Source organism: Cottoperca gobio, chromosome 24 (assembly GCF_900634415.1).
Source record: "Cottoperca gobio chromosome 24, fCotGob3.1, whole genome shotgun sequence".
Lineage (NCBI taxonomy): Eukaryota > Metazoa > Chordata > Actinopteri > Perciformes > Bovichtidae > Cottoperca > Cottoperca gobio.
Genome location: NC_041378.1, coordinates 8,034,416 through 8,054,266, shown reverse-complemented (window position 1 = coordinate 8,054,266; position 19,851 = coordinate 8,034,416). Strand labels below are relative to the sequence as shown.

Below are 19,851 nucleotides of genomic sequence, written 5' to 3'. Positions count from 1 at the left end.
TCTGAAAAGTTATTTTCATTATTTAAAAAAGAAAACACCTCATAACAAATGTGGTAAATGTGAATATTTGCAAGAATAATGCTTAATCCATCATAACTATGTTGCATAGGAGTGTGGGTGTGGAGACAGATCTTGTATCTTTTATTAATGTATCATTCTATTAATCATTTCCAAGCTATGGCAGGTGTGTAGCTGCTGCCTCTGCTGGTCACTTCTACCTGACTTAGGAAACCCCTGGTGCTCTCTTAAATAAATTAGGGGCGTAGACCAAATCTTAACACTTTGGATCATTGATGAATGGCACTTATTCTAAATGTTGAAAATTAGAGCACAGTTACTGTTTTGATGCATTCAAGACCAAAATATTACTCTGGGCCTCTTTCGATGGACTGATCACCTCGTAGAAAAGAACTCTCTCACTCTCAGTCCTTGTAATTAGGGAATGTCAAACACCTGTGATTTCTCTTGGGATTTGGGGTTTGGTGGTTCAAATGAAAAGGTGTGTTCTCTCTCCATGAAGCTTTATCTGTTTTTACCCAGAAGAGAACATGCTTGTGCATGTTTGATGCTATCATATTTAACAGGTTCAGGGTGGAGAAAACTATTTAATGCTTGTAATCAGTGTTGTATTTTTTTATTGTGTGTCTCTACCTGTTGTAGCTTGGCAGGCATTATGGTGGAGTACACGCTGGAAGTGACTACAGGAAGCATGCTGCATGCTGGCACATTTCATAACTTGTATGTTACCCTGATCGGCTCTGAGAGGCAATCTGAACGCACTCAGCTGACCAGTTTTGGATTGGATGATAAAACTGGAAAGGTAATTTTGTAAAACTATACTAATTGTTCATATTTTATTTTATTTTATATAAACATCAATCATTCATTAAGAATTGTGTTTGTCACCACTTGATGGGAATTCAGGACAACTTCAGTGTGGGAATCATTTTGTTTACTTAGGAAAAAAGCTTAATATATACACGCGTATAAAAATTGAGCCATTTGGTCTATGTTAACAATCATGATTGCATCTTCCTCTCCAACCACAGGTGGGAACGTATGCTGTGACTACACTGTTTTCTTTAGGATGTCTTCTCCTCCTCAAGTTGGAGAAAGATCCATTCCATGATTCTCCAGAAAAAGATTGGTTTTGCTCCACAATAGTGGTGAGGACACCTGAAGAGGATGACATTTTTTTTCCCTGTCACAGTTGGCTTTCCAGGGGGGACTCTGTGTTGTTGAGAGGGGGGCGAGGTTAGTGAAGTATTTCCCCACTTGTAAGGAGCGATGTCATGTACATATTTTTTTTTATTTTTTAAGCATTTGATCAGTTTATTTTTAATCCACACAGCGACAAAGGCTTTCGAAGATCTCCATCCTCGACTAGTAAGCCAACGGAAAAAAGAATTGGTCCAACAAAAATTAATGTACAAGTAAGTTTTGGATCAATATCTATTTACAAAGTGTAACAAGGTTCACCTCCCTATAAATGTTAACTGGGATTCATTACTTCTGGATGTCTTATTTCCGGTTTTCCTCCGCAGATGGTATTTGTATGCAGAAGGAATGTCGTACATCTTAAACATCAATGATCCAAAAACTGTTCCTGCAGAAATCCGCTTCTCCTTCTCAAAAGCCTTTGAATTTAGATACAAAGGAGAAGAAACGTTGGTGCTTCAACCTAACATTATTTTAAAAACTAGCGCTGCAACACATATCTAGTGCAATAAACAACTTTTTTTTTTCTCCCCCTGCTTTATCCAGATCAGCTGAGCTCAAACTGAAAGGTCTGACCGGTTCTACTGAGCACTTTGAAAGCTTTGAGGCCATGAAGGCGGTCTCATGGTTTAACAATTCACCCGTCTCAGGTAGGATCTGAGTATAGTGTGTTTTTCTACTCTGTAAAACATCTCTGTAAAAATAAGATCATTTATTATGTCCCAGAGTATGTGGCGGAGCACTGGAAGGACGACGACTTTTTTGGATACCAGTTTCTTAATGGAAACAACCCCTTTATGATCCAACGTTGCTCAAAGCTGCCCACCAACTTCCCTGTAACAGAGGAAATGGTGAAACCTTTTCTGGCCAATGGCAGCTCTTTGACTGCAGAGATGATGGTACGAAATGTGCATTACTTGTGATTTTCGGAAGCCTTTTCACTTGCCACTCATCTGTTTATAATGCCTCACATTAGTCATTTCTATCCTACAGAAGGGCAACATATTCATTGTTGATTATAAGATGATGGAAGATCTACCAACAAGAGTTATTAATGGTAAACCGGTAGCTATGACTGCTGCTCTCTGCCTGCTGTATCTAAATCCAGAGGAGAAACTACTGCCCATCGCAATTCAGGTTTCTCTTTATATCTAGTGAATTAATTCTCATATTTTAGTGTTTTTGATCACCTACTGCAAACTTTAATATGCCTCCTCTCAGCTGGGTCAGCAACCCTCAGAGGACACCCCGATTTTTCTACCTACTGACTTGGAGGCTGACTGGCTGCTGGCCAAGATATTTGTGAGGAATGCAGATGCCCTCTATGCCATAATCCGCAGTCATTTTCAGAAAATTCATCTACTGGCAGAAGTTTTTGCAATGGCGACACTTCGCAACCTCCCGATGAGTCACCCCCTATACAAAGTAGGCCGTTATTTATATTTTGTTCTAAATTGTACTGCAGGTAAAGGGAAGACTTGTGTACAGTTCTGTGCTCAGCTCAATGTTATTTAATTCATGAATGTCACTTGTGTCCCCTTTCGCTTCCTTTACAGCTGCTGATGCCCCATCATCGACATACCCTCCATGTAAACATCCTTGCTCGTACATTACTTCTTGGCCCTGGTAGATTTCTTGCAAATGTATGACTATGTTTCAAAGATTTTATTTTAAAATGGAAATTATACATTTTAACACTTAAATAACATATTAAGATGATAAATTCTACAACTGATCAAATATTGTGATTATGACCATTAACATGTTATCGTGTCATTCAGAGTCAAATTTGTATGTAGTTTGGAAATGTTGTAAATTAACGTAGAGAAGACTAAATTCATATTTGTGTATTTAATGTGTTTGGAAGCCATAAAAAGCCAAAGTAAAAATATACCCGTCATTTACTTTTCAGACTTCACTTGGAGTTGACGGAGTAACAGAACTATTGAGAAGGGGGTTCTCCAAAACGACCTACACCTCCCTCTGCCTGCCTGAAAGCATTGCAGCTAGAGGACTGGAGTCCATCCCCAACTATTATTACAAAGATGATGCACTGAGCCTGTGGAGCATCATCAACAGGTGAACTTCTGCTTGATCACATTCAACCCTGCTTTTATGAGGATTGAATATATAGCATATTGGATGCATGAATTGGGGAACAAACACTAAAACTATATAAGCATTAAGATTCTGGAATATAAATTGTCTTTTTAAGCAAAAATATTTAGTTTCTTATTAGTTATTGTAAATAACAACATTCTGATACTAGTACACTTATTGTTGTCCTCAGCTTTATCAAGGCAATGGTGGCATATTATTATCCATCTGATCGTGAAGTGTCTGCAGATTATGAGCTACAGGAATGGATCAATGAGATCTTTTACTATGGATTTCTGGGAAATGATGACTCGGGTATGTCACTTGTGTCTTTTATATTCTGTTTTTTTTTATTATCTGTATAACTATTCTGTATGGAGTCTCTTTTTCTAAGAGACAGACTATATATATCATATCTTCAAACCTTGACAGTTTTGCACAGGTTTGAAATGCAGAATGGTTTTGTGAAGAATGTGCTCTTATGTGGTGGTAGACTTATTTTCACACAAACATTCTTTACAGGAATCCCTTCAAGCTTTCAAAAGGTGGAGGAACTTATCAAGTTTGTCACAATGGTGGTCTTCACGTCATCAGCTCAGCATGCTGCAGTGAGCGGTGGACAGGTAAACATTTTTCTAATGCTAAGAACTAACATGTCATTTCAATGGTACATTTTAATTTAATTCTTTTTCTTTTTCCTTTTTTATTAAGTTTCAAAAATTATTTTTAAGTTCCTGTGAATTGTAAAACAAAATGTATTTTATTGCCAATAAAAATGTATTGTACATTTATTTTGAAAACTAGACTTGGGGGCGAGGCATACATTCAATGATTATATTAGTTATTCAACATGCGTATTTACCATTATAGAAATTAGTCGTAGCAATCATCTGATCCACTTCTATGCAAGATAACATTAGATACAGCAGATCAGAATAATTGATCAAACTATTCCTGTAATTGTACAACTCGAGGTCAATAGTGCTTGTGCTAATGGCTGCATGTCTTTTTTTTTTTTTTTTTTTTTCTTAAGTTTCACTTTTATGGTTGGATTCCCAATGGTCCACTCGTGCTTCACCAAGATCCTCCAACAACAAAGGGACAGTCGAGCATGGAGGCCATTTTGAAATATCTGCCAAAAAAATCCTTTGCAGGATTTTCGACGTCAACTTTGTGGCGGCTCAGCAGGAAGTACAGTGATTTTGTAAGTTTGATGTGTAGTTTTCTTAATCAAAATGGACCGCAATTCTCCCTTTCATAAATTACCCATTCCCTTACATGACTTTGTGGTTGTTGTCTTTGTCAGGTACCTCTGGGTACTTATCCCGAGCAACGCTTTGATGAGCCTGCAGCCTTACAGATGATCAAGGATTTCCAAGCAGAGCTGTCCTCCATCAGTGTGGCTATTACCAAGAGGAACTCTGAGCTTGAGCTGCCTTTTAATTACTTGAACCCTAAAGTAATAGAAAACAGTGTAACTATTTGACCAAGATTATATTTTCAACAATGGTAAACATTAAACGAGCTGCCCTAACTTTGTTGTCCCATGTACTGCAAATATTGTGTGTCAGTGAGTGCTTCCTGTTAGCCTAAGTATTGCTATGCTTAGGGTACATTCTGACAGTGCAGCTAGCGTGTCTGTGGAATTTTGGGACCTTCCCATTTTATATCCTTTTTTGTAGCCTCTTCTTCTCCTCTCATCTTAATCCCGCCAACGTGAGATGCTAGCAGAGGAGAGGAGGAAGAGGCACTAGGAGTTGAGGCAAAAGGCATTTGACTAAATGAGACATCCTTTTATGATCTGGCAGGTGAGCATAACAGTGTTTATGACAACTGTTATGGCCTAAGTTTACTTTTAAGCCAAATTAGTTGAATCTACAATATGCTGCTTTACAGCTGTGGTTAGTCATTTCTCTTTTTTTCAGAGTGATTTGTGCCACAGACAACTTCCCATAAGCACCATCAAATACATTTTTAGTAAAATACTGTGAAGCACAGAAGCTACCCTGTGATCATGGTTTGGCATGTTAACATGCTTTTGTGTCACATGCTGCACGAGGAGAGGATAAAGTGGGAGAGGTGCTTCTCACCTACGCAGTGGCTCTACAAAAGGTTTTATAGCGTGGAATGGTCATCAGTTGTCATTTGCATTTAAAGTGCATCAGTGTGTTAGTGTTGATGGAAACATAAAATACTTCACATTCCAGCTGAATCTCCAACCTACGGAGCAAAATCCTCTTTCTGCCGAGTGACCCAGAGACGGACTGACTGCGAGATATACTGGAGTCTATCCCCAACTTCTAAGACAAGAGACTGCTGTCATTTTTCAGTTTCCAAAGGAGTCGTTATGTTTATTTTGTAAAGCATGACCACAATCGTTCCGTAACCCTAACCACGTGTTTATTATAGTGACTATAAAGGACTGAGGTCCAACATTTCTATGTATTGTTTTAACAAATGTCAAACATGTTTTGTCATTTAATTTGAAGCTTGTTTGCAAGAGGAAAGCATTTAACACCTATGCCCAAGCACTAGTGAGCCTCTGAATGATAATTATATACAGCTTTTATACTTTAATTCAAACAAGTTTCATAAGCACATTTATAAGGTCCTAAGGTTTTTGTTAGTTTGATGTTCCTGTTTCAGTCTCTCTGCTCTTGTGTCCACACGACAGAATCACATAATCTCAGGTTTACTCCTGCCGGAGAGGAAAAAGATTAAACTTCATGAACGGCAGGATACTTGTATTAAGGCCCAAACACATGTTGACACAAGTTATTACTGTTCATCTGGTTTGGGCTTTTTTTAATGGCCTGGGTCCATAATGGGTGTTATGGCATGTAATGGTATGTAATGGCACTCCTCCCCAGCTGCATGTTCAGAACGATAAAAAACAGAAACGCAACATTCAGTAGTTGTCTCACCTCTTAAGTTTTCTGTAGCAGAGTGTCGGAGCCTTCACTCTGCAGTTTAGAGATTGTGATTTTTAGAGTGTTTATTTTTCTTGACGTTTCCACCCAGTGACCATGTCTGAGTACAAGCTAGAGTTGACAACAGGTGACTGGCATAATGCAGGAACATGGGACCACATATATGTCACCTTATTTGGAACTCAAGGGCAGAGTGAACGAACCGAGTTGGACAACTTTGGCATCGACTTTAAAACTGGGACAGTAAGTTTTTTTTTATCTAATTACTAATTAGAGAAAATTACATTCACCTTGTATTAATTTTTCATTAAAGTTCATTTTGCTGACGCTTTTGTCCAAAGCGACTTACAATAAGTGCAAACAATCATGAGGATACAACTCCGAACAGCAAGAATCTTGCAAGTACATTAGCTTCAAATAGGTGATATCCTGTGCAGAAGTGCAATATACAGAAACAAGAGAATAGAAATTCAACTATTAGCCACAAATAAGCCAAACAAATGTGAGTGCAACATACAAAGAACAGGTTTTCTTTTTTTTTTTTTTTTTCAGCCAAATTCGCAATAGAAACAGGTGAGTTTTCAGTCTGCAACGGGAGGTGTGAAGACTGTCTGCACTGCACTAAATTATAAATAACAGATAGCATCATCAAGTGAACACTTCAAATTTAAATCATAATTTAAGGGCTGTGGAAGCAAAGGCACAGGAGTACGTTTCCTGATTTAATGAGCTTCAGGGTGTGACCAACCTTTAAGTGCCATAACTCTTACACACACTCTCCAACTGCAAGTAAAAGGAAATTAGCTTTGTTTCAACATGCACAAATAGTCTTCGGCTAAACTAAAACAACCTGTTTAACAGATATTTCACTTCTTTGTTTATATTTATAATCATTCTTTTTTCCAAGACAGGGAACTACACCCTGAAATCCAAATCGTCTCTGGGGAAACTTCTGCTGGTCAAGGTGGAGAAAGATCCTTTTTTTGTTCCCCTAGAAGATGAGTGGTACTTCTCCAAAGTAGTGGTGACGACTCCAGAAGGAGACGTCCTTCTTTTCCCCTGTTACAGATGGATCTCCAGGGGAGAACTGGTGGAGCTGAGAGGAGGAAGAGGTCTGCTTTTAATTCCCCAGATAATTGATATATAGATAATTAATATGAATATTTCTGGATATCACATTTCTGACAATTTTTGTTAGTTTTGTCATTTTAAATGTGACAGCTGTAATGCTCTTTTCATGTCTCAGCCTTGAAGGTTTTTGAGGAGGAACTTCCCCTGTTGATTGAGCACCGGAAAAATGAGATGATACTTAAAAAGAGCTTTTACCAGTAAGTTTTCATGCTTGCATTTATCTGGAGAAATGTCTATGTGCTTTTCAATAACTTTGTTTGGTTTTTTTAGATGGAAGAATTTGGCTGAAGGACTACCCCACCACAGCGATTTCAATAAAACGTCTGAGCTTCCAGCTGAAGTCCGTTTCTCAAAGTCCAAATTAACTGAATCAGATGACACAAATAAGATGATGTGGGTCTATATACATATATGCATACATACATACAGTACATATATATATATATACACACACACGATGGACACGGGTTCCAATATAGTTATATTATCTATGTTTTGAGTCAAAAGGTAAATTTGAAGCATTAATATCAGTATGTTGTTTCATCCTGTATTCTGTTTCCCCTTGTTGTCTTACTTCAGTGGTCTTGAACTCAAGTTTAAGGGGCTGCTTGGATCTATTGAAACATGGGAAAGCCTTGAAGAGATGAAAGGAATCTTCTGGTGCAAAAAGACAGCAATGTCAGGTAGATTCTTTTCCCATTTTGCAGCTTAACTCACCACAACAATGTCATTGTCATAGCAACAGATAGATAAATGATTCATTTTCTACAAAGTTCAAATCTTTCAGGAACAAACCAACAATCTCGCTTTTAGTTAAATGACCATCATCATCATGTTGTACTTCAAACCTGAAGAAAGAAAAACATAGGATATTATATTTAAGTCTGTCGAATTAGCGCGTTGATTTCGATTAATTAATCATTAATTAAAAATAACGCGACAAAAATATTAATGCAGATTAATCGCACTCTTAGATGCCCCTGACTTTTGCGCTTTTGAGCTCCGACACCACCCCCAGTGGCGGTTCTGGGGGGGGGGGGGCCAACAGGGGCCAGTGCCCCTGTAACACTGAGCCTGGACCCACCTGTGGCCCCCCCTCCGAACGAAGATTGTACAATATACAAAAAGTACTGATTTTGCGACGGTCCAGGCAGGGACGGGACTTTATTTTGATGGGCACACCATGCGGTCAATCACATGCGAGGACAGACTAGGATCATACGCTCCAAAGACAGCAAGTGTAGTGGTACAGGCCAGATACACACAGAGCGACAGAGAGACGGGGGATTTAAATGCAACAGGTCGGGAGAAAGTGAAGAAATGATCAAAAAACGAAAAAGAAGCACTGCACTAAAGACTTTATTATTATTATTATTATTATAATAATAATAATAATAATAATAATAATACATTAGACTTGTATAGCGCTTTTCTTGTAACTCAAAGATGCTTTTATCTAAAGTGTCAATAATAATAATAATAATAATAATACATTTTATTTATAAGCGCACTTTTCATTTGCGTAAACAAAACTGTGCTAAAAAATGTTAAGACTTTAGCCTTTATTTATTTGATTTGTTTGCTGTGGTTCTGTTAAGTTATTAATTTAAAGGTTTGATTAAATGTTAAACAATAGTAACTGTGTATTTTTTTTGTTACGAAAATAAATTCATATAAATAAGGCTTTTATGAAAACATCCATCCATCCATCCATCGTCTACCGCTTATCCGGGATCGGGTCGCGGGGGCAGCAGCTCCAGTAAGGAACCCCAATCTTCACTTCTCCGGGCCACATCCTCCAGATCCGACTGGGGGATCCTGAGGCGTTCCCAGGCCAGTGAGGAGATATAATCTCTCCACCGAGTCCTGGGTCTTCCCCGGGGTCTCCTCCCAGCTGGACGTGCCCGGAACACCTCCCTAGGGAGGCGCCCAGGTGGCATCCTTACTAGATGCCCGAACCACCTCAACTGGCTCCTTTCAACGTAAAGGAGCAGCGGCTCTACTCCGAGTCTCTCACGGATGGCTGAGCTTCTCACCCTATCTCTAAGGGAGACGCCAGCCACCGGTCTGAGAAAACCCATTTCGGCCGCTTGTACCCGTGATCTCGTTCTTTCGGTCATGACCCAGCCTTCATGACCATAGGTGAGGGTAGGAACGAAGATCGACCGGTATATTGAGAGCTTTGCCTTCTGGCTCAGCTCTCTTTTCGTCACAACGGTGCGGTAAAGTGACTGTAATACCGCCCCCGCTGCTCCGATTCTCCGGCCAATCTCTCGCTCCATTGTCCCCTCACTCGCGAACAAGACCCCGAGGTACTTGAACTCCTTCACTTGGGGTAATGGCTCATTCCCTACCCGGAGTAGGCAATCCACCGGTTTCCTGCTGAGAGCCATGGCCTCAGATTTGGAGGTGCTGATCCTCATCCCAACCGCTGCACACTCGGCTGCGAACCGATCCAGTGACTGTTGAAGGTCACAGACCGATGATGCCATAAGGACCACATCATCTGCAAAGAGCAGCGATGAGATCCTCAGGTCACCGAACTGCAACCCCTCTCCTCCACAACTACGCCTCGATATCCTATCCATAAAAATCACGAACAGGATAGGGGATAAAGCGCAGCCCTGGCGGAGGCCAACATTCACGGGAAACGAGTCCGACTTACTGCCGAGTATCTGGACACAACTCTCGCTTTGGGCGTACAGGGATTGGATGGCCCTCAAAAGTGACCCCCTCACCCCATACTCCCGCAGCACCTCCCACAGTATCACCCGGGGGACCCGGTCATACGCCTTCTCCAGATCCACAAAACACATGTAGACCGGATGGGCGTACTCCCAGGCCCCCTCCAGGATCCTTGCAAGAGTAAAGAGTTGGTCTGTTGTTCCACGACCAGGACGGAATCCGCATTGTTCCTCTTCAATCAGAGGTTCGACTACCGGCCGAACCCTCCTTTCCAGTACCTTGGAGTAGACTTTACCAGGGAGGCTGAGAAGTGTGATACCCCTGTAGTTGGCACACACTCTCTGGTCTCCCTTTTTAAATAGGGGAACCACCACCCCGGTCTGCCAACCCCTAGGCACTGTCCCAGACTTCCAAGTAATGTTGACGAGGCGTGTCAACCAAGACAGCCCCTCAACACCCAAAGCCTTCAGCATTTCTGGACGGATCTCATCAACCCCTGCGGCTTTGCCACTGTGGAGTTGTTTGACTACCTCAGTGACTTCCATCAGGGAAATTGACGATGATCCCCCATCAGCTTCCAGCTCTGCCTCAACCATAGAGGGCGTGTTAGTCGGATTCAGGAGTTCCTCAAAGTGCTCCTTCCAGCGGCCGATAACCTTCTCAGTTGAAGTCAGCAGGGTCCCACCCTTGCTGTACACAGCTTGGATGGTTCCTCGCTTCCCCCTCCTGAGGTGCCGTTTGGGTTTACCAGGTCTGTCCAGAGTCTTCCCCCACCCCTTGATCCAACTCACCACCAGATGGTGATCAGTCGAAAGCTCCGCCCCTCTCTTCACCCGAGTGTCCAAAACATGCGGCCTCAGATCAGATGATACGATTACAAAATCGATCATTGACCTTTGGCCTAGGGTGCTCTGGTACCACGTGCACTTATGAGCATCCTTATGTTCGAACATGGTGTTTGTTATGGCCATTCCATGACTAGCACAGAAGTCCAACAACAAACGACCGTTCGGGTTCAGATCAGGGAGGCCCTTCCTCCCAATCACGCCTCTCCAGGTGTCTCCATCGTTTCCCACGTGTGCGTTGAAGTCTCCCAGCAAGACTATGGAGTCCCCTACTGGAGCCCCCTGCAGGGCTCCATTCAGGGTCTCTAAGAAGGCCGAATACTCAGAACTGCGGTTTGGGGCATAGGCACAAACAACAGTCAGAGTTTTCCCCCCCATAACCAGAAGGCGTAGGGAGGCGATCCTCTCGTCCACCGGGATAAACTCCAACGTAGCGGCGCTCAGCCGGGGGCTAGTGAGTATCCCCACCCCGGCCCGACGCCTCGCACCTTGGGCAACTCCGGAGAAGAATAGAGTCCAACCCCTATCCAGGAGTACGGTTCCAGAGCCAAGACTGTGCGTGGAGGTAAGCCCCACCAGATCCAACTGGTAGCGATCCACCTCCCGTACTAGTTCCGGCTCCTTCCCCCACAGAGAGGTGACGTTCCACGTCCCCAGAGCCAGCCTCTGCTGCCCGGGTCTGGTCCGTCGAGGTCCCTGACCATCACTGCCACCCGTGTGACAGCGCACCCGACCCCAGCGGTTTTTCCCATGAGTGGTGGGCCCACAGGATGGATGGATGGGAGGCACCACGTAGCTTCTTCGGGCTGTGCCCGACCGGGCTCCGTGGCAAACCCGGCCACCAGGCGCTCGCTGTCGGGCTCTCCCTCTGGGCCTGGCTCCAGACGGGGGCCTCGGGCTTCCTCCGGGCAGGGTCTCTCCTTTCCTTTCCCTTTCTTTCATGAAGTCGTTTTTGAACACTGAATGAAAAATTATAATTGTTAATTAGGCTAAAATTAGAAGTCTCTGAGTGATACTAAATGAAGAGCCATTTGACAAAACACTAGTTCAATACCAGGCTGCCACCTGAGCAAGGTACTTAACTCTGAGTTGCTCCAGGGAGACTGTCCCTATACTTAGTTCAATGTAAGTCGCTCTGGATAAGAGCGTCTGCTAAATGACCTGTAATGTAATGTAAAAAAAGGCTTGAACACTGCTTCCTCTTTTGTCCCGAGTTGAATGTAGCTCGGGTTGAATTGGCCCCTCTGACAAAACACTTGGCCCCAGCCAGGCTATGTAACAATCTGCTTGTTCTTTGGTGTCCTGTTTTATGTTGAAGTGGTACTTCCTGTCTGTGTATTTACCCTCCCCTTCTGATTGTTAATGTGTTCTTCCTGTGTCCATTTACTCTGCCCTTGTGTTTCTGACTTTCTCCCCAGCTGTGTCTTGTTCCCTCATTTAGTGTCTGTGTATATATCCCTGTCTGTCTCAGTGTTCTTTGTCGGATTGTTGTTCATGTTACGTGACTGTTATCTGCCCGCTCGTGTCCTGCTCGTCCCCTGATTGGTTAGTGTTGTTTTGTTACTTTGTATTTTGTTTGTTTCGGCTTTGTTTTCAATAAAGCTTGTGTTTTTGTTAACGTCATCGTCCATTGTACTGCATTTGGGTCCTCATCTTCACCCGACCGTGACAGGCCCCCCCAGTGATATTGGTCTAGAACCGCCACTGACCACTGTAGTGATAAAAATGAAGTCGGAGCTTGAATGTCGAATCAATCCAGTATACTTCTAGTTTAAATCAAAAGTGTTTATTAATGTGATGTGACCGCATGGAAAGTACACACAGAGCTGTGGACAATTCAGTTTCACCAATACACAGACAACATTTAAGGAGTTACTGTCTCTCAGCTCTACTAGAATTGTGTCATTTTTCAAGTTTTACATTTCCCTACTCTACTCTCTTCCAGTGGTCGTTGTTCTCTCTTCCGGTTGGCTGGGGTTAGGTCCTGTTAACCCCTTGTTCGTGCATTGAGCTTGTCCTCGCCCCTTAGTGCAGATGCCTTCATTTGGATTTCTTCAGTCGCCCCTTGTGGAGGGGCGTACTTATAACATTCACAGTAACATTTCCTTCCCTTAGAAGTGTATACATTAAGTACGTAGAATACTTTTCCAAAAGTACAACTAATACAATCAGTTGTTAGAAACACAAATTACAGTAAACAAATAGATATTATTACATTCAGGAGTTCATTATTTCATTATTATAATTAGATTCATTTTTTTAATCACTTGACAGCCCTAATTATATTGTTATATGTATCAATTGCTATTCTTCCAGAGTATGTTGCAGAGCACTGGAAGGAAGATGACTTTTATGGATACCAGTTTCTGAACGGAGTCAACCCCAATGGGATCAAGCGCTGCTCAGCGCTTCCCAAAAACTTTCCAGTCACAGAGGTGATGGTGAAGCCGTTCTTGGAAGAGGGAAGCTCTCTGCAGGAGGAAATGAAGGTATGGAAAAAAGAGTAACTTTAAATGTGTGATAATCTTTCCTTCAGGAGACAATTTGTGCTTTTATCATCCCACTATCATAGTGCCTCGTTTTATTACAAATCTGCCATACCTCTTGATGTCTTAAACACTTATTTCTTCTGTCCTACCCTCCCCTACAGAATGGCAACATATTCCTCCTTGACCAGAAGAAGATGGATGGAATAGCCCCGAGAGTCTACAATGGTCAACCTCTGCATGTGACTGCTGGTCTCTGTTTGTTCTACTTGAACCCAGAAAACAAACTGATGCCAATTGCAATACAGGTAATGTAAAACTTAAATTAAAAGCCGAGTCGCAATTAGACGGCGAGTCCACGTTTTGGCAAATAAACGCAGTTCTGAATTAGATGCGGGGTATAACCTCGTCGCTGACAAGCAAGTGGGTTTTAAGAGGATAATGAGAGGTGTTGTGAAAGTTTCTCAGTGAAGCCAAAATCGGTCAACTGCCGATTCCCTGAATAATCCGGTGATCTTCTGCATCTATGGGCCGATAGAGCAATAGTGTTTTCCTATAACTTTTAAGACCTAATCATTTAAATAAGGTCTACATAAGTGTTCGTACTGAGAAGTTGATTTACCTCAAAACTATTTTTTTTTACAGCAGTCTCTTATCCAATGTATAAAATATGTTTTATCACTTTCCAGTTGCATCAACAACCTTCTGAGCAGAACCCCATCTTTCTGCCCAGTGACCCGGAGGTTGACTGGCTGCTAGCCAAGATGTTTATTAAAAATGCAGATGCCATGGATCATCAATCCGTCCATCACCTCATGAACACTCACTTCCTGGCCGAGGCCTATGCTGTTGCCACTCTCCGCAGCTTCTCTGCGATTCATCCTCTTCACAAGGTAAAAGTACAGAGCAGAGGTAGTGCACTTTTTTTCTATTCCCTTGATCTGAACGAATGATCTCACTTCTTATTGATTGATTTTCAGGTATATTTTGTTGCATATGTCTTTATTAGAGTTGATAGTAGAGCAGAGACAGGAAATACAGGGGGGAAAGAGACGAGGAAGTGTGAGATGAGGAATATTTTAGTTTGTTTTGTAACTTATTTTTCATTGATCTACTGTGGCAAGTGGTTTTATGATTTTAAAAAAGTTAATAGAAAACATTTTACAAAAAAGTGACATAACTTGTTAGGAGATCAAGCATTGTCTATCCAAAGAAAGCCTGATAAGCATTTTGTTTGCTTGTGGCTTCTTTTGTTCGACACATCAAAGATGTGCTGCCTGTTTGCTAAAATAAGCATCTTATTTTGACATTTTAAAATTCTTCCCTGTCTGTACAGCTGCTGTTCCCACACTTCCGGTATACTCTCTACGTAAACACTAGAGTCCGCAATGGTCTTTCTGGACCTGATGGGGCTTTAAGTATAGTATGGCTCTTTTTAAAATACATATTTCTGAATATACAGACTATTCCAATTATATTACACCATTGAAAAACTAAGTTTTAGCCTTTGATTTTTTTTTTTTTAATGTGGAGTTTTGTTTTTACTTCAAGAAATGTGTCTGATTGTATTTGTGAATTATTGATTTATCAGAGTTCACTTGGATATGACGGAGTGACAGAGCTCATGAGAAGGACTCTCTCTGAAATTACCTACAGCTCCCTCTGTCTGCCAGAGAACATCACTGCACGAGGACTGGAGTCTATCCCCAACTTCTACTACAGAGATGATGGCCTGAAGCTGTGGGACATCATCAACAGGTTAACTTTGAATAAATAATACAACTATCCACACTTGATTTATGTTACAAGCAACAGCTTAGAGTATTTCTGTCTTTTCCACATACAAAGGTAAATATATATATTTAAATGAAATTGTTTTGTGTTCACCAGCTTTGTGAAGGCAGTAGTGGAGTACTATTATCCCTCAGACAGTGAAGTGTGTAAAGACACAGATCTGCAGGAATGGATCGGTGAGATATTCACACATGGCTTCTTAGGAAACAAAGCCTCAGGTATTAAACCCATGTTCTGAAGTCATTTGTAAACAGTGTGTGTGTGTGTGTGTATAAATGTGTGTGTATGTATATAAATGTGTGTGTGTATATGTATATATTTATATAAAATCTTAATAGTAGCCTATCAAACAGGGTTTCCAGAAGGCTTTCATACTGTCGAGGAAGTGATCAAGTTCATCACCATGGTGATCTTCACAGTGACGGCTCAACATGCTGCAGTGAACAATGGGCAGGTAAATATTTGGGACAATGGAATATGTTGTAGCTCTTTCCAGTTATGAACAGGCCGAGGTCATGTTTTAAAATACGGGGTTTTATTTTCATCCTTAACATCCTAGTCAACCCGTGAGAACTGGGTTAAAACAGAAGTGAACAATAAATAAATATGTGTACATATGAAATGGATATCAATGCCGCTAAATCACACAAACGGCACACATCTAACACTTAGCACAAGCTAACACATACAATCATGTAGCACGTGGCATGTAGCATTCATATACACACATAACATTCAACTCAAACGCAGTTGCCCAAACATCATACAAACATACCTCGTAGGCTGCTTGTCATCTAGAGGGGCTGATGTCTTAAACTGCATTTATTGAGCTTTATACTTGAAGAGATCGCAAACTCACGCTGTGCTGCATTGGTCTGGAGCCGCGATCACCAAGTGCGTCGCTTAAATAAGGCATGTTACACAAACACCGCAGATTAGCTCTGCCTCTATGAACTTGTACTTTAAAGGTAGGAACCAAAATTAAAGTGCAGTGCACTTTAATTTTAATTTAACTTTTTTTATAATAAACATAAACAGGGAAAACGTGAAGACAGTTACATATGTATTGATGTTTGATCAAGTATAAGTTTGTTTCTACACTTCAAATGTATGGAACATTCTGCTTATTTTTCCTTTACAGTAACACTTTAGCAGGGCATTATCTGAACATTACAATGGTGCAAAAGTTGTGTTTCCTATGTAGGTTTACATGCTTTTTTTTTCAATAATGTTCAACATTAGAATCAGTTTATTGAATTTGTTTTTCATCCAAGTTGATTATTGAAGGTTTTTTCATGATTTAGTTTGACTACATGTCCTGGATGCCCAATGGCACGTTGCTGCTGCGCAAACCTCCTCCAACCATTAAGGGGAAGTCGAGCATGGACACAATGTTGGAGGCCCTCCCAAATGTTGACGAGACAATCAAATTTGCAGCACAGTTTTTGGTGCTTTCAGAAAAATACGAAGATACTGTAAGTTTGGTGTTAATGAATACTTACAGTGAGATCATTATGGCCTATCAACATTTTGAAAATGCTTTTATTTTTACCACAAACTTTGCTTTGTCAGTCTAATTTTGTGTCTTGTTTTTGTCCTTTTGGCAGGTTCCCATGGGTACATACCCCGAGGAACGATTCGATGAGCCTGTCTTAAGGCAGATGATTAAGGAATTTCAAGCAGAGTTGTCCCTCCTCAGTGAAGCAATAGCAAAAAGAAACTTGCATCTTGAAATACCTTACCCATACCTGAACCCAGCTGAGATAGAGAACAGTATCACTGTTTAAGCAGGTCTGAGGGATCCATTCTGCACTAGGCGATTGTATCCATGTATTTCTCATCACCTATCTTGCATGCTGGAAGTGTGTTATACTTTTTATTTAGTACATAGAATAGGTGGGGTTATAGGTGAGGTCTTAGAGACAGTTAGTAAGGTGTTGCATGCTTGGGAATTACAGTATATCTTGGTTGTGTCATGATGAGCAGGCCTGGCCATACCAGGAGTGGTATGATAAAATATGGACCAACTGTATACTGAGCAGAAACTTAACTGATTAACACAGGAAGTAGTAATTTAAACATTACTCTGGTCCCTATTGATCAATTAGAGTAGAAACAGCTAAAAACATATTGAAACTATTTTTAAAGTTTTGAATGTTCTCTGCATTAGTTGGGATTTTTCTGTGACTGATTTTGTTCTCTCAGATTTCTACAATTGCATAATCTTAATTTCTACATATCATATATGGGGTGGTGATAGTCTATTGGTCTGGAGGTACGCCTTCCAAACGAGAAGGTCGTGAATTCACCCTGAGCAAGGTACTTAGTCTCCCTGAGTTGCTCCAGGGAGACTGTCCCTGTACTTAGTTCACTGTAAGTCGCTCTGGATAAGAGCGTCCGCTAAATGACCTGTAATGTAATGTAAAAATATAAATTCTGGAAGCAGTTATTGTGTTTTCAACGCCAGTCAAGATGATTTTGAACGAAATGAAGTTCCTCTTTTGATTTTCTATCAGAAATAAAATAAACAGGTTGTGATTCTGTTCTCATGTGTGTCCTACTTCAAATCCGGTAAAGTTATTTAGTTGTCCAGATCTGCAACCTCCATATAGTTTTACTAAATTACTTACCTTAAAAACTGTGAGTTGACATGAAGCCACCAGAGGGTAAATCCCTCAAAATGTAACCACTGGGTGTTAAATTGGATTTTTAAAGAGTAGTTTACCAATTAATCCAATTATGTTTTCACTCCTTTTACCATACTATCAATTGGTCCTAGGCCCATTCCATAGTGTTAATTACAACTAAAGTTGTATTAATATGTCCCCTATAAATCTGTGGACCATCTATTACATCCCTTAGTACACCAAGCCCTAAATTGACAAGGCCACATCACCTAATGTAGTAGTAGAGAGTCTTCTACTAAATTATAGAAACGCCTAACAATATAATGCAATGCAATTCCACAACCCTCTATTGATCTAGGTCTATCTATATCTATCTACCTACTACTAAATAGTCCATTTCATTGATATAACCCAATATGACAAATAATAGAAACATCTGTCAATATAATGCAATGCAGATCCACAGCACTATCTATCTAGATCTGCGGATCTATCTATCTCTATCTGTGTGGCTGATTAGTGCGCAGTAATTCTAACAGAGTGGGACTTCATTCTTTCTAGCTCCTCTTTGCTCCAAACTACACTGTCCAAAAATACGGTCCGATTAATTTTAGACAGTCAATGGGGCACGCGGACTTAATGCACAAGTTATAATAACCCACGCTCGCCACACTTAACGATTGAGGACATGTCATTTAGTTAAGGTTGCACACAATGTTGTTCAGGTTCGGTGTTATTCTCACTCCGGAGTCTTCGGATGTAAAGGTCTTTGTTTTGGGTTCGCGTGCAGAAATGGGCCACTGGGACTTGAGCGGAGCGGTTCAGATGAAAGCCTCACAGAAGCTCCTGTCAACGCACGAACCGGGTCTATGGATCGGCGACGTGCAGTTGGCAGAGCCGTTTAAAGACACACTGTGGTTCAAGTTCCTCAAGAGTCAGCGGCGCTTATATCTGGGAAGGTATACATCCATACTCTGAGGTGGAACATCAGATTCAGCAGCGTACAACTGTATATTTTTGAGAATTCACACAGATTAAATGTAATTCCCATCGAAGGGTAAACGTTTCAGTAAAAAGACGAAAATAACTCGGCCATGTTTGGTTTATATTGTGTCATGTATTCTTACTGCCACATGATGGCGGTAAAGTGACACTATTTAGTAAATGCTCAGTTGCTCATCGATCTCAAAGCACTTGTACACTTTACTGACGTTTTAGCAGTGGCGGGCCGTGCATTTCACACCTAGGCCTTCATTGATGTCCTACACAGTCCTACCTGAATTATTCCACCTCCTAATACCATTATTATGACGCCTGGGCTCTAGAAACTATACATTTAGACATAAACGCAGTATAACTTGGCGTTGCATCACCTTAACATAGTCAAGTACAACAGAGTTATATTAACACTCCGGTGTCCCCAAAGGTTTTCAAAAGCAACGTTGCTTGCAAGTGCCCAGCCATGCTTTGGTGTCTTGTTGCTGCCTTGGTTAGACAACTCAAGTTTGCAAACCCAGTGTGGCTCCAAACACAAAATCGATTAGTTGTAAATAGCAGGCATTCCCAGCAGTACAATTTGCAGTGCCTCTCGGAGGCTGTGAGCCAGGGGTACCGCTCGTAGTTAGTGATTTGAAAGTGGCAGACAAACCCTTTTCTCAGCTGTGATAGGCTCGCTAGCGTCGGGGTTGGCCATTCTCTTCTCACGATGTCTAGTTTTTCTTGAAAAGCTTGTCTTGAAAATTGTTGTTGTAATTATATCTGCGACCAAATCGATCTCTTCTCCTTCAGCCATTGTGGGTTGAAAAAAAACAGCTTGTAGAAATCTACACAAATTAGCTTGTTCAAGTTCAGTTTTCTAGCTCTGCATAGCTCTGCTTCTCAATAGTGCGTATCCAATCAAAAGACGTTGACGCTGACGTTATCGTACGCCTGCTAGCTGGACCTGGTGTCGCCAACTCGAAATCTGATTGGTTGACGCCACAGTTTGTTTCCGTTCACTTTAAGCTACAGGCACCCGCGCTGTTGATTCTGAAGGCCT

The 19,851-nt window shown here is 41.3% G+C and overlaps 2 protein-coding genes across 4 annotated transcripts; both read left to right on the top strand.

Annotated features, from left to right (window-relative positions):
* The first annotated feature begins 304 nt into the window (after positions 1-304).
* On the top strand, positions 305-4,868 carry LOC115003520 (hydroperoxide isomerase ALOXE3-like). Of its 3 annotated transcripts, XM_029425342.1 has the most exons (15): positions 305-499; positions 661-820; positions 1,050-1,254; positions 1,352-1,433; positions 1,545-1,667; positions 1,765-1,868; positions 1,945-2,117; positions 2,212-2,355; positions 2,440-2,643; positions 2,775-2,861; positions 3,131-3,297; positions 3,509-3,630; positions 3,838-3,938; positions 4,349-4,519; positions 4,622-4,868. In XM_029425342.1, exons 1-15 carry the CDS (start codon positions 492-494, stop codon positions 4,799-4,801), a joined length of 2,031 nt encoding a protein of 676 aa, XP_029281202.1. In that variant the 5' UTR covers positions 305-491; the 3' UTR covers positions 4,802-4,868. The 3 variants fall into 3 exon arrangements, with proteins under 3 accessions (XP_029281202.1, XP_029281201.1, XP_029281203.1); XM_029425341.1 differs by lacking the exon at positions 305-499 and having other exon boundaries at positions 526-820; XM_029425343.1 differs by lacking the exons at positions 305-499; positions 2,212-2,355; positions 2,440-2,643 and having other exon boundaries at positions 526-820.
* Positions 4,869-6,341: 1,473 nt separating this feature from the next.
* On the top strand, positions 6,342-17,731 carry LOC115003908 (hydroperoxide isomerase ALOXE3-like). The gene is made up of 14 exons (XM_029425849.1): positions 6,342-6,488; positions 7,153-7,357; positions 7,492-7,573; positions 7,647-7,769; positions 7,956-8,059; positions 13,223-13,395; positions 13,557-13,700; positions 14,082-14,285; positions 14,729-14,815; positions 14,984-15,150; positions 15,283-15,404; positions 15,540-15,640; positions 16,491-16,661; positions 16,794-17,731. The coding sequence occupies exons 1-14, from the start codon at positions 6,342-6,344 to the stop codon at positions 16,971-16,973; spliced, it is 2,010 nt and encodes a 669-aa protein (XP_029281709.1). The 3' UTR covers positions 16,974-17,731.
* The last annotated feature ends 2,120 nt before the right edge of the window (positions 17,732-19,851 follow it).

What these genes read in the sequence shown, in the direction of transcription:
- LOC115003520 (XM_029425341.1), top strand. Translation starts at nt 566, where the DNA reads ATGCTATCATATTTAACAGGTTCAGGGTGGAGAAAACTATTTAATGCT. An exon ending in GTTGTTGAGAGGGGGGCGAG is followed by an intron (nt 1,255 to 1,351) that starts GTTAGTGAAGTA and finishes TAATCCACACAG; the next exon opens with CGACAAAGGCTTTCGAAGAT. An exon ending in CTGTGGAGCATCATCAACAG is followed by an intron (nt 3,298 to 3,508) that starts GTGAACTTCTGC and finishes TGTTGTCCTCAG; the next exon opens with CTTTATCAAGGCAATGGTGG.
- LOC115003908 (XM_029425849.1), top strand. Translation starts at nt 6,342, where the DNA reads ATGTCTGAGTACAAGCTAGAGTTGACAACAGGTGACTGGCATAATGCA. An exon ending in CTTAAAAAGAGCTTTTACCA is followed by an intron (nt 7,574 to 7,646) that starts GTAAGTTTTCAT and finishes TGGTTTTTTTAG; the next exon opens with ATGGAAGAATTTGGCTGAAG. An exon ending in GATGACACAAATAAGATGAT is followed by an intron (nt 7,770 to 7,955) that starts GTGGGTCTATAT and finishes GTCTTACTTCAG; the next exon opens with TGGTCTTGAACTCAAGTTTA.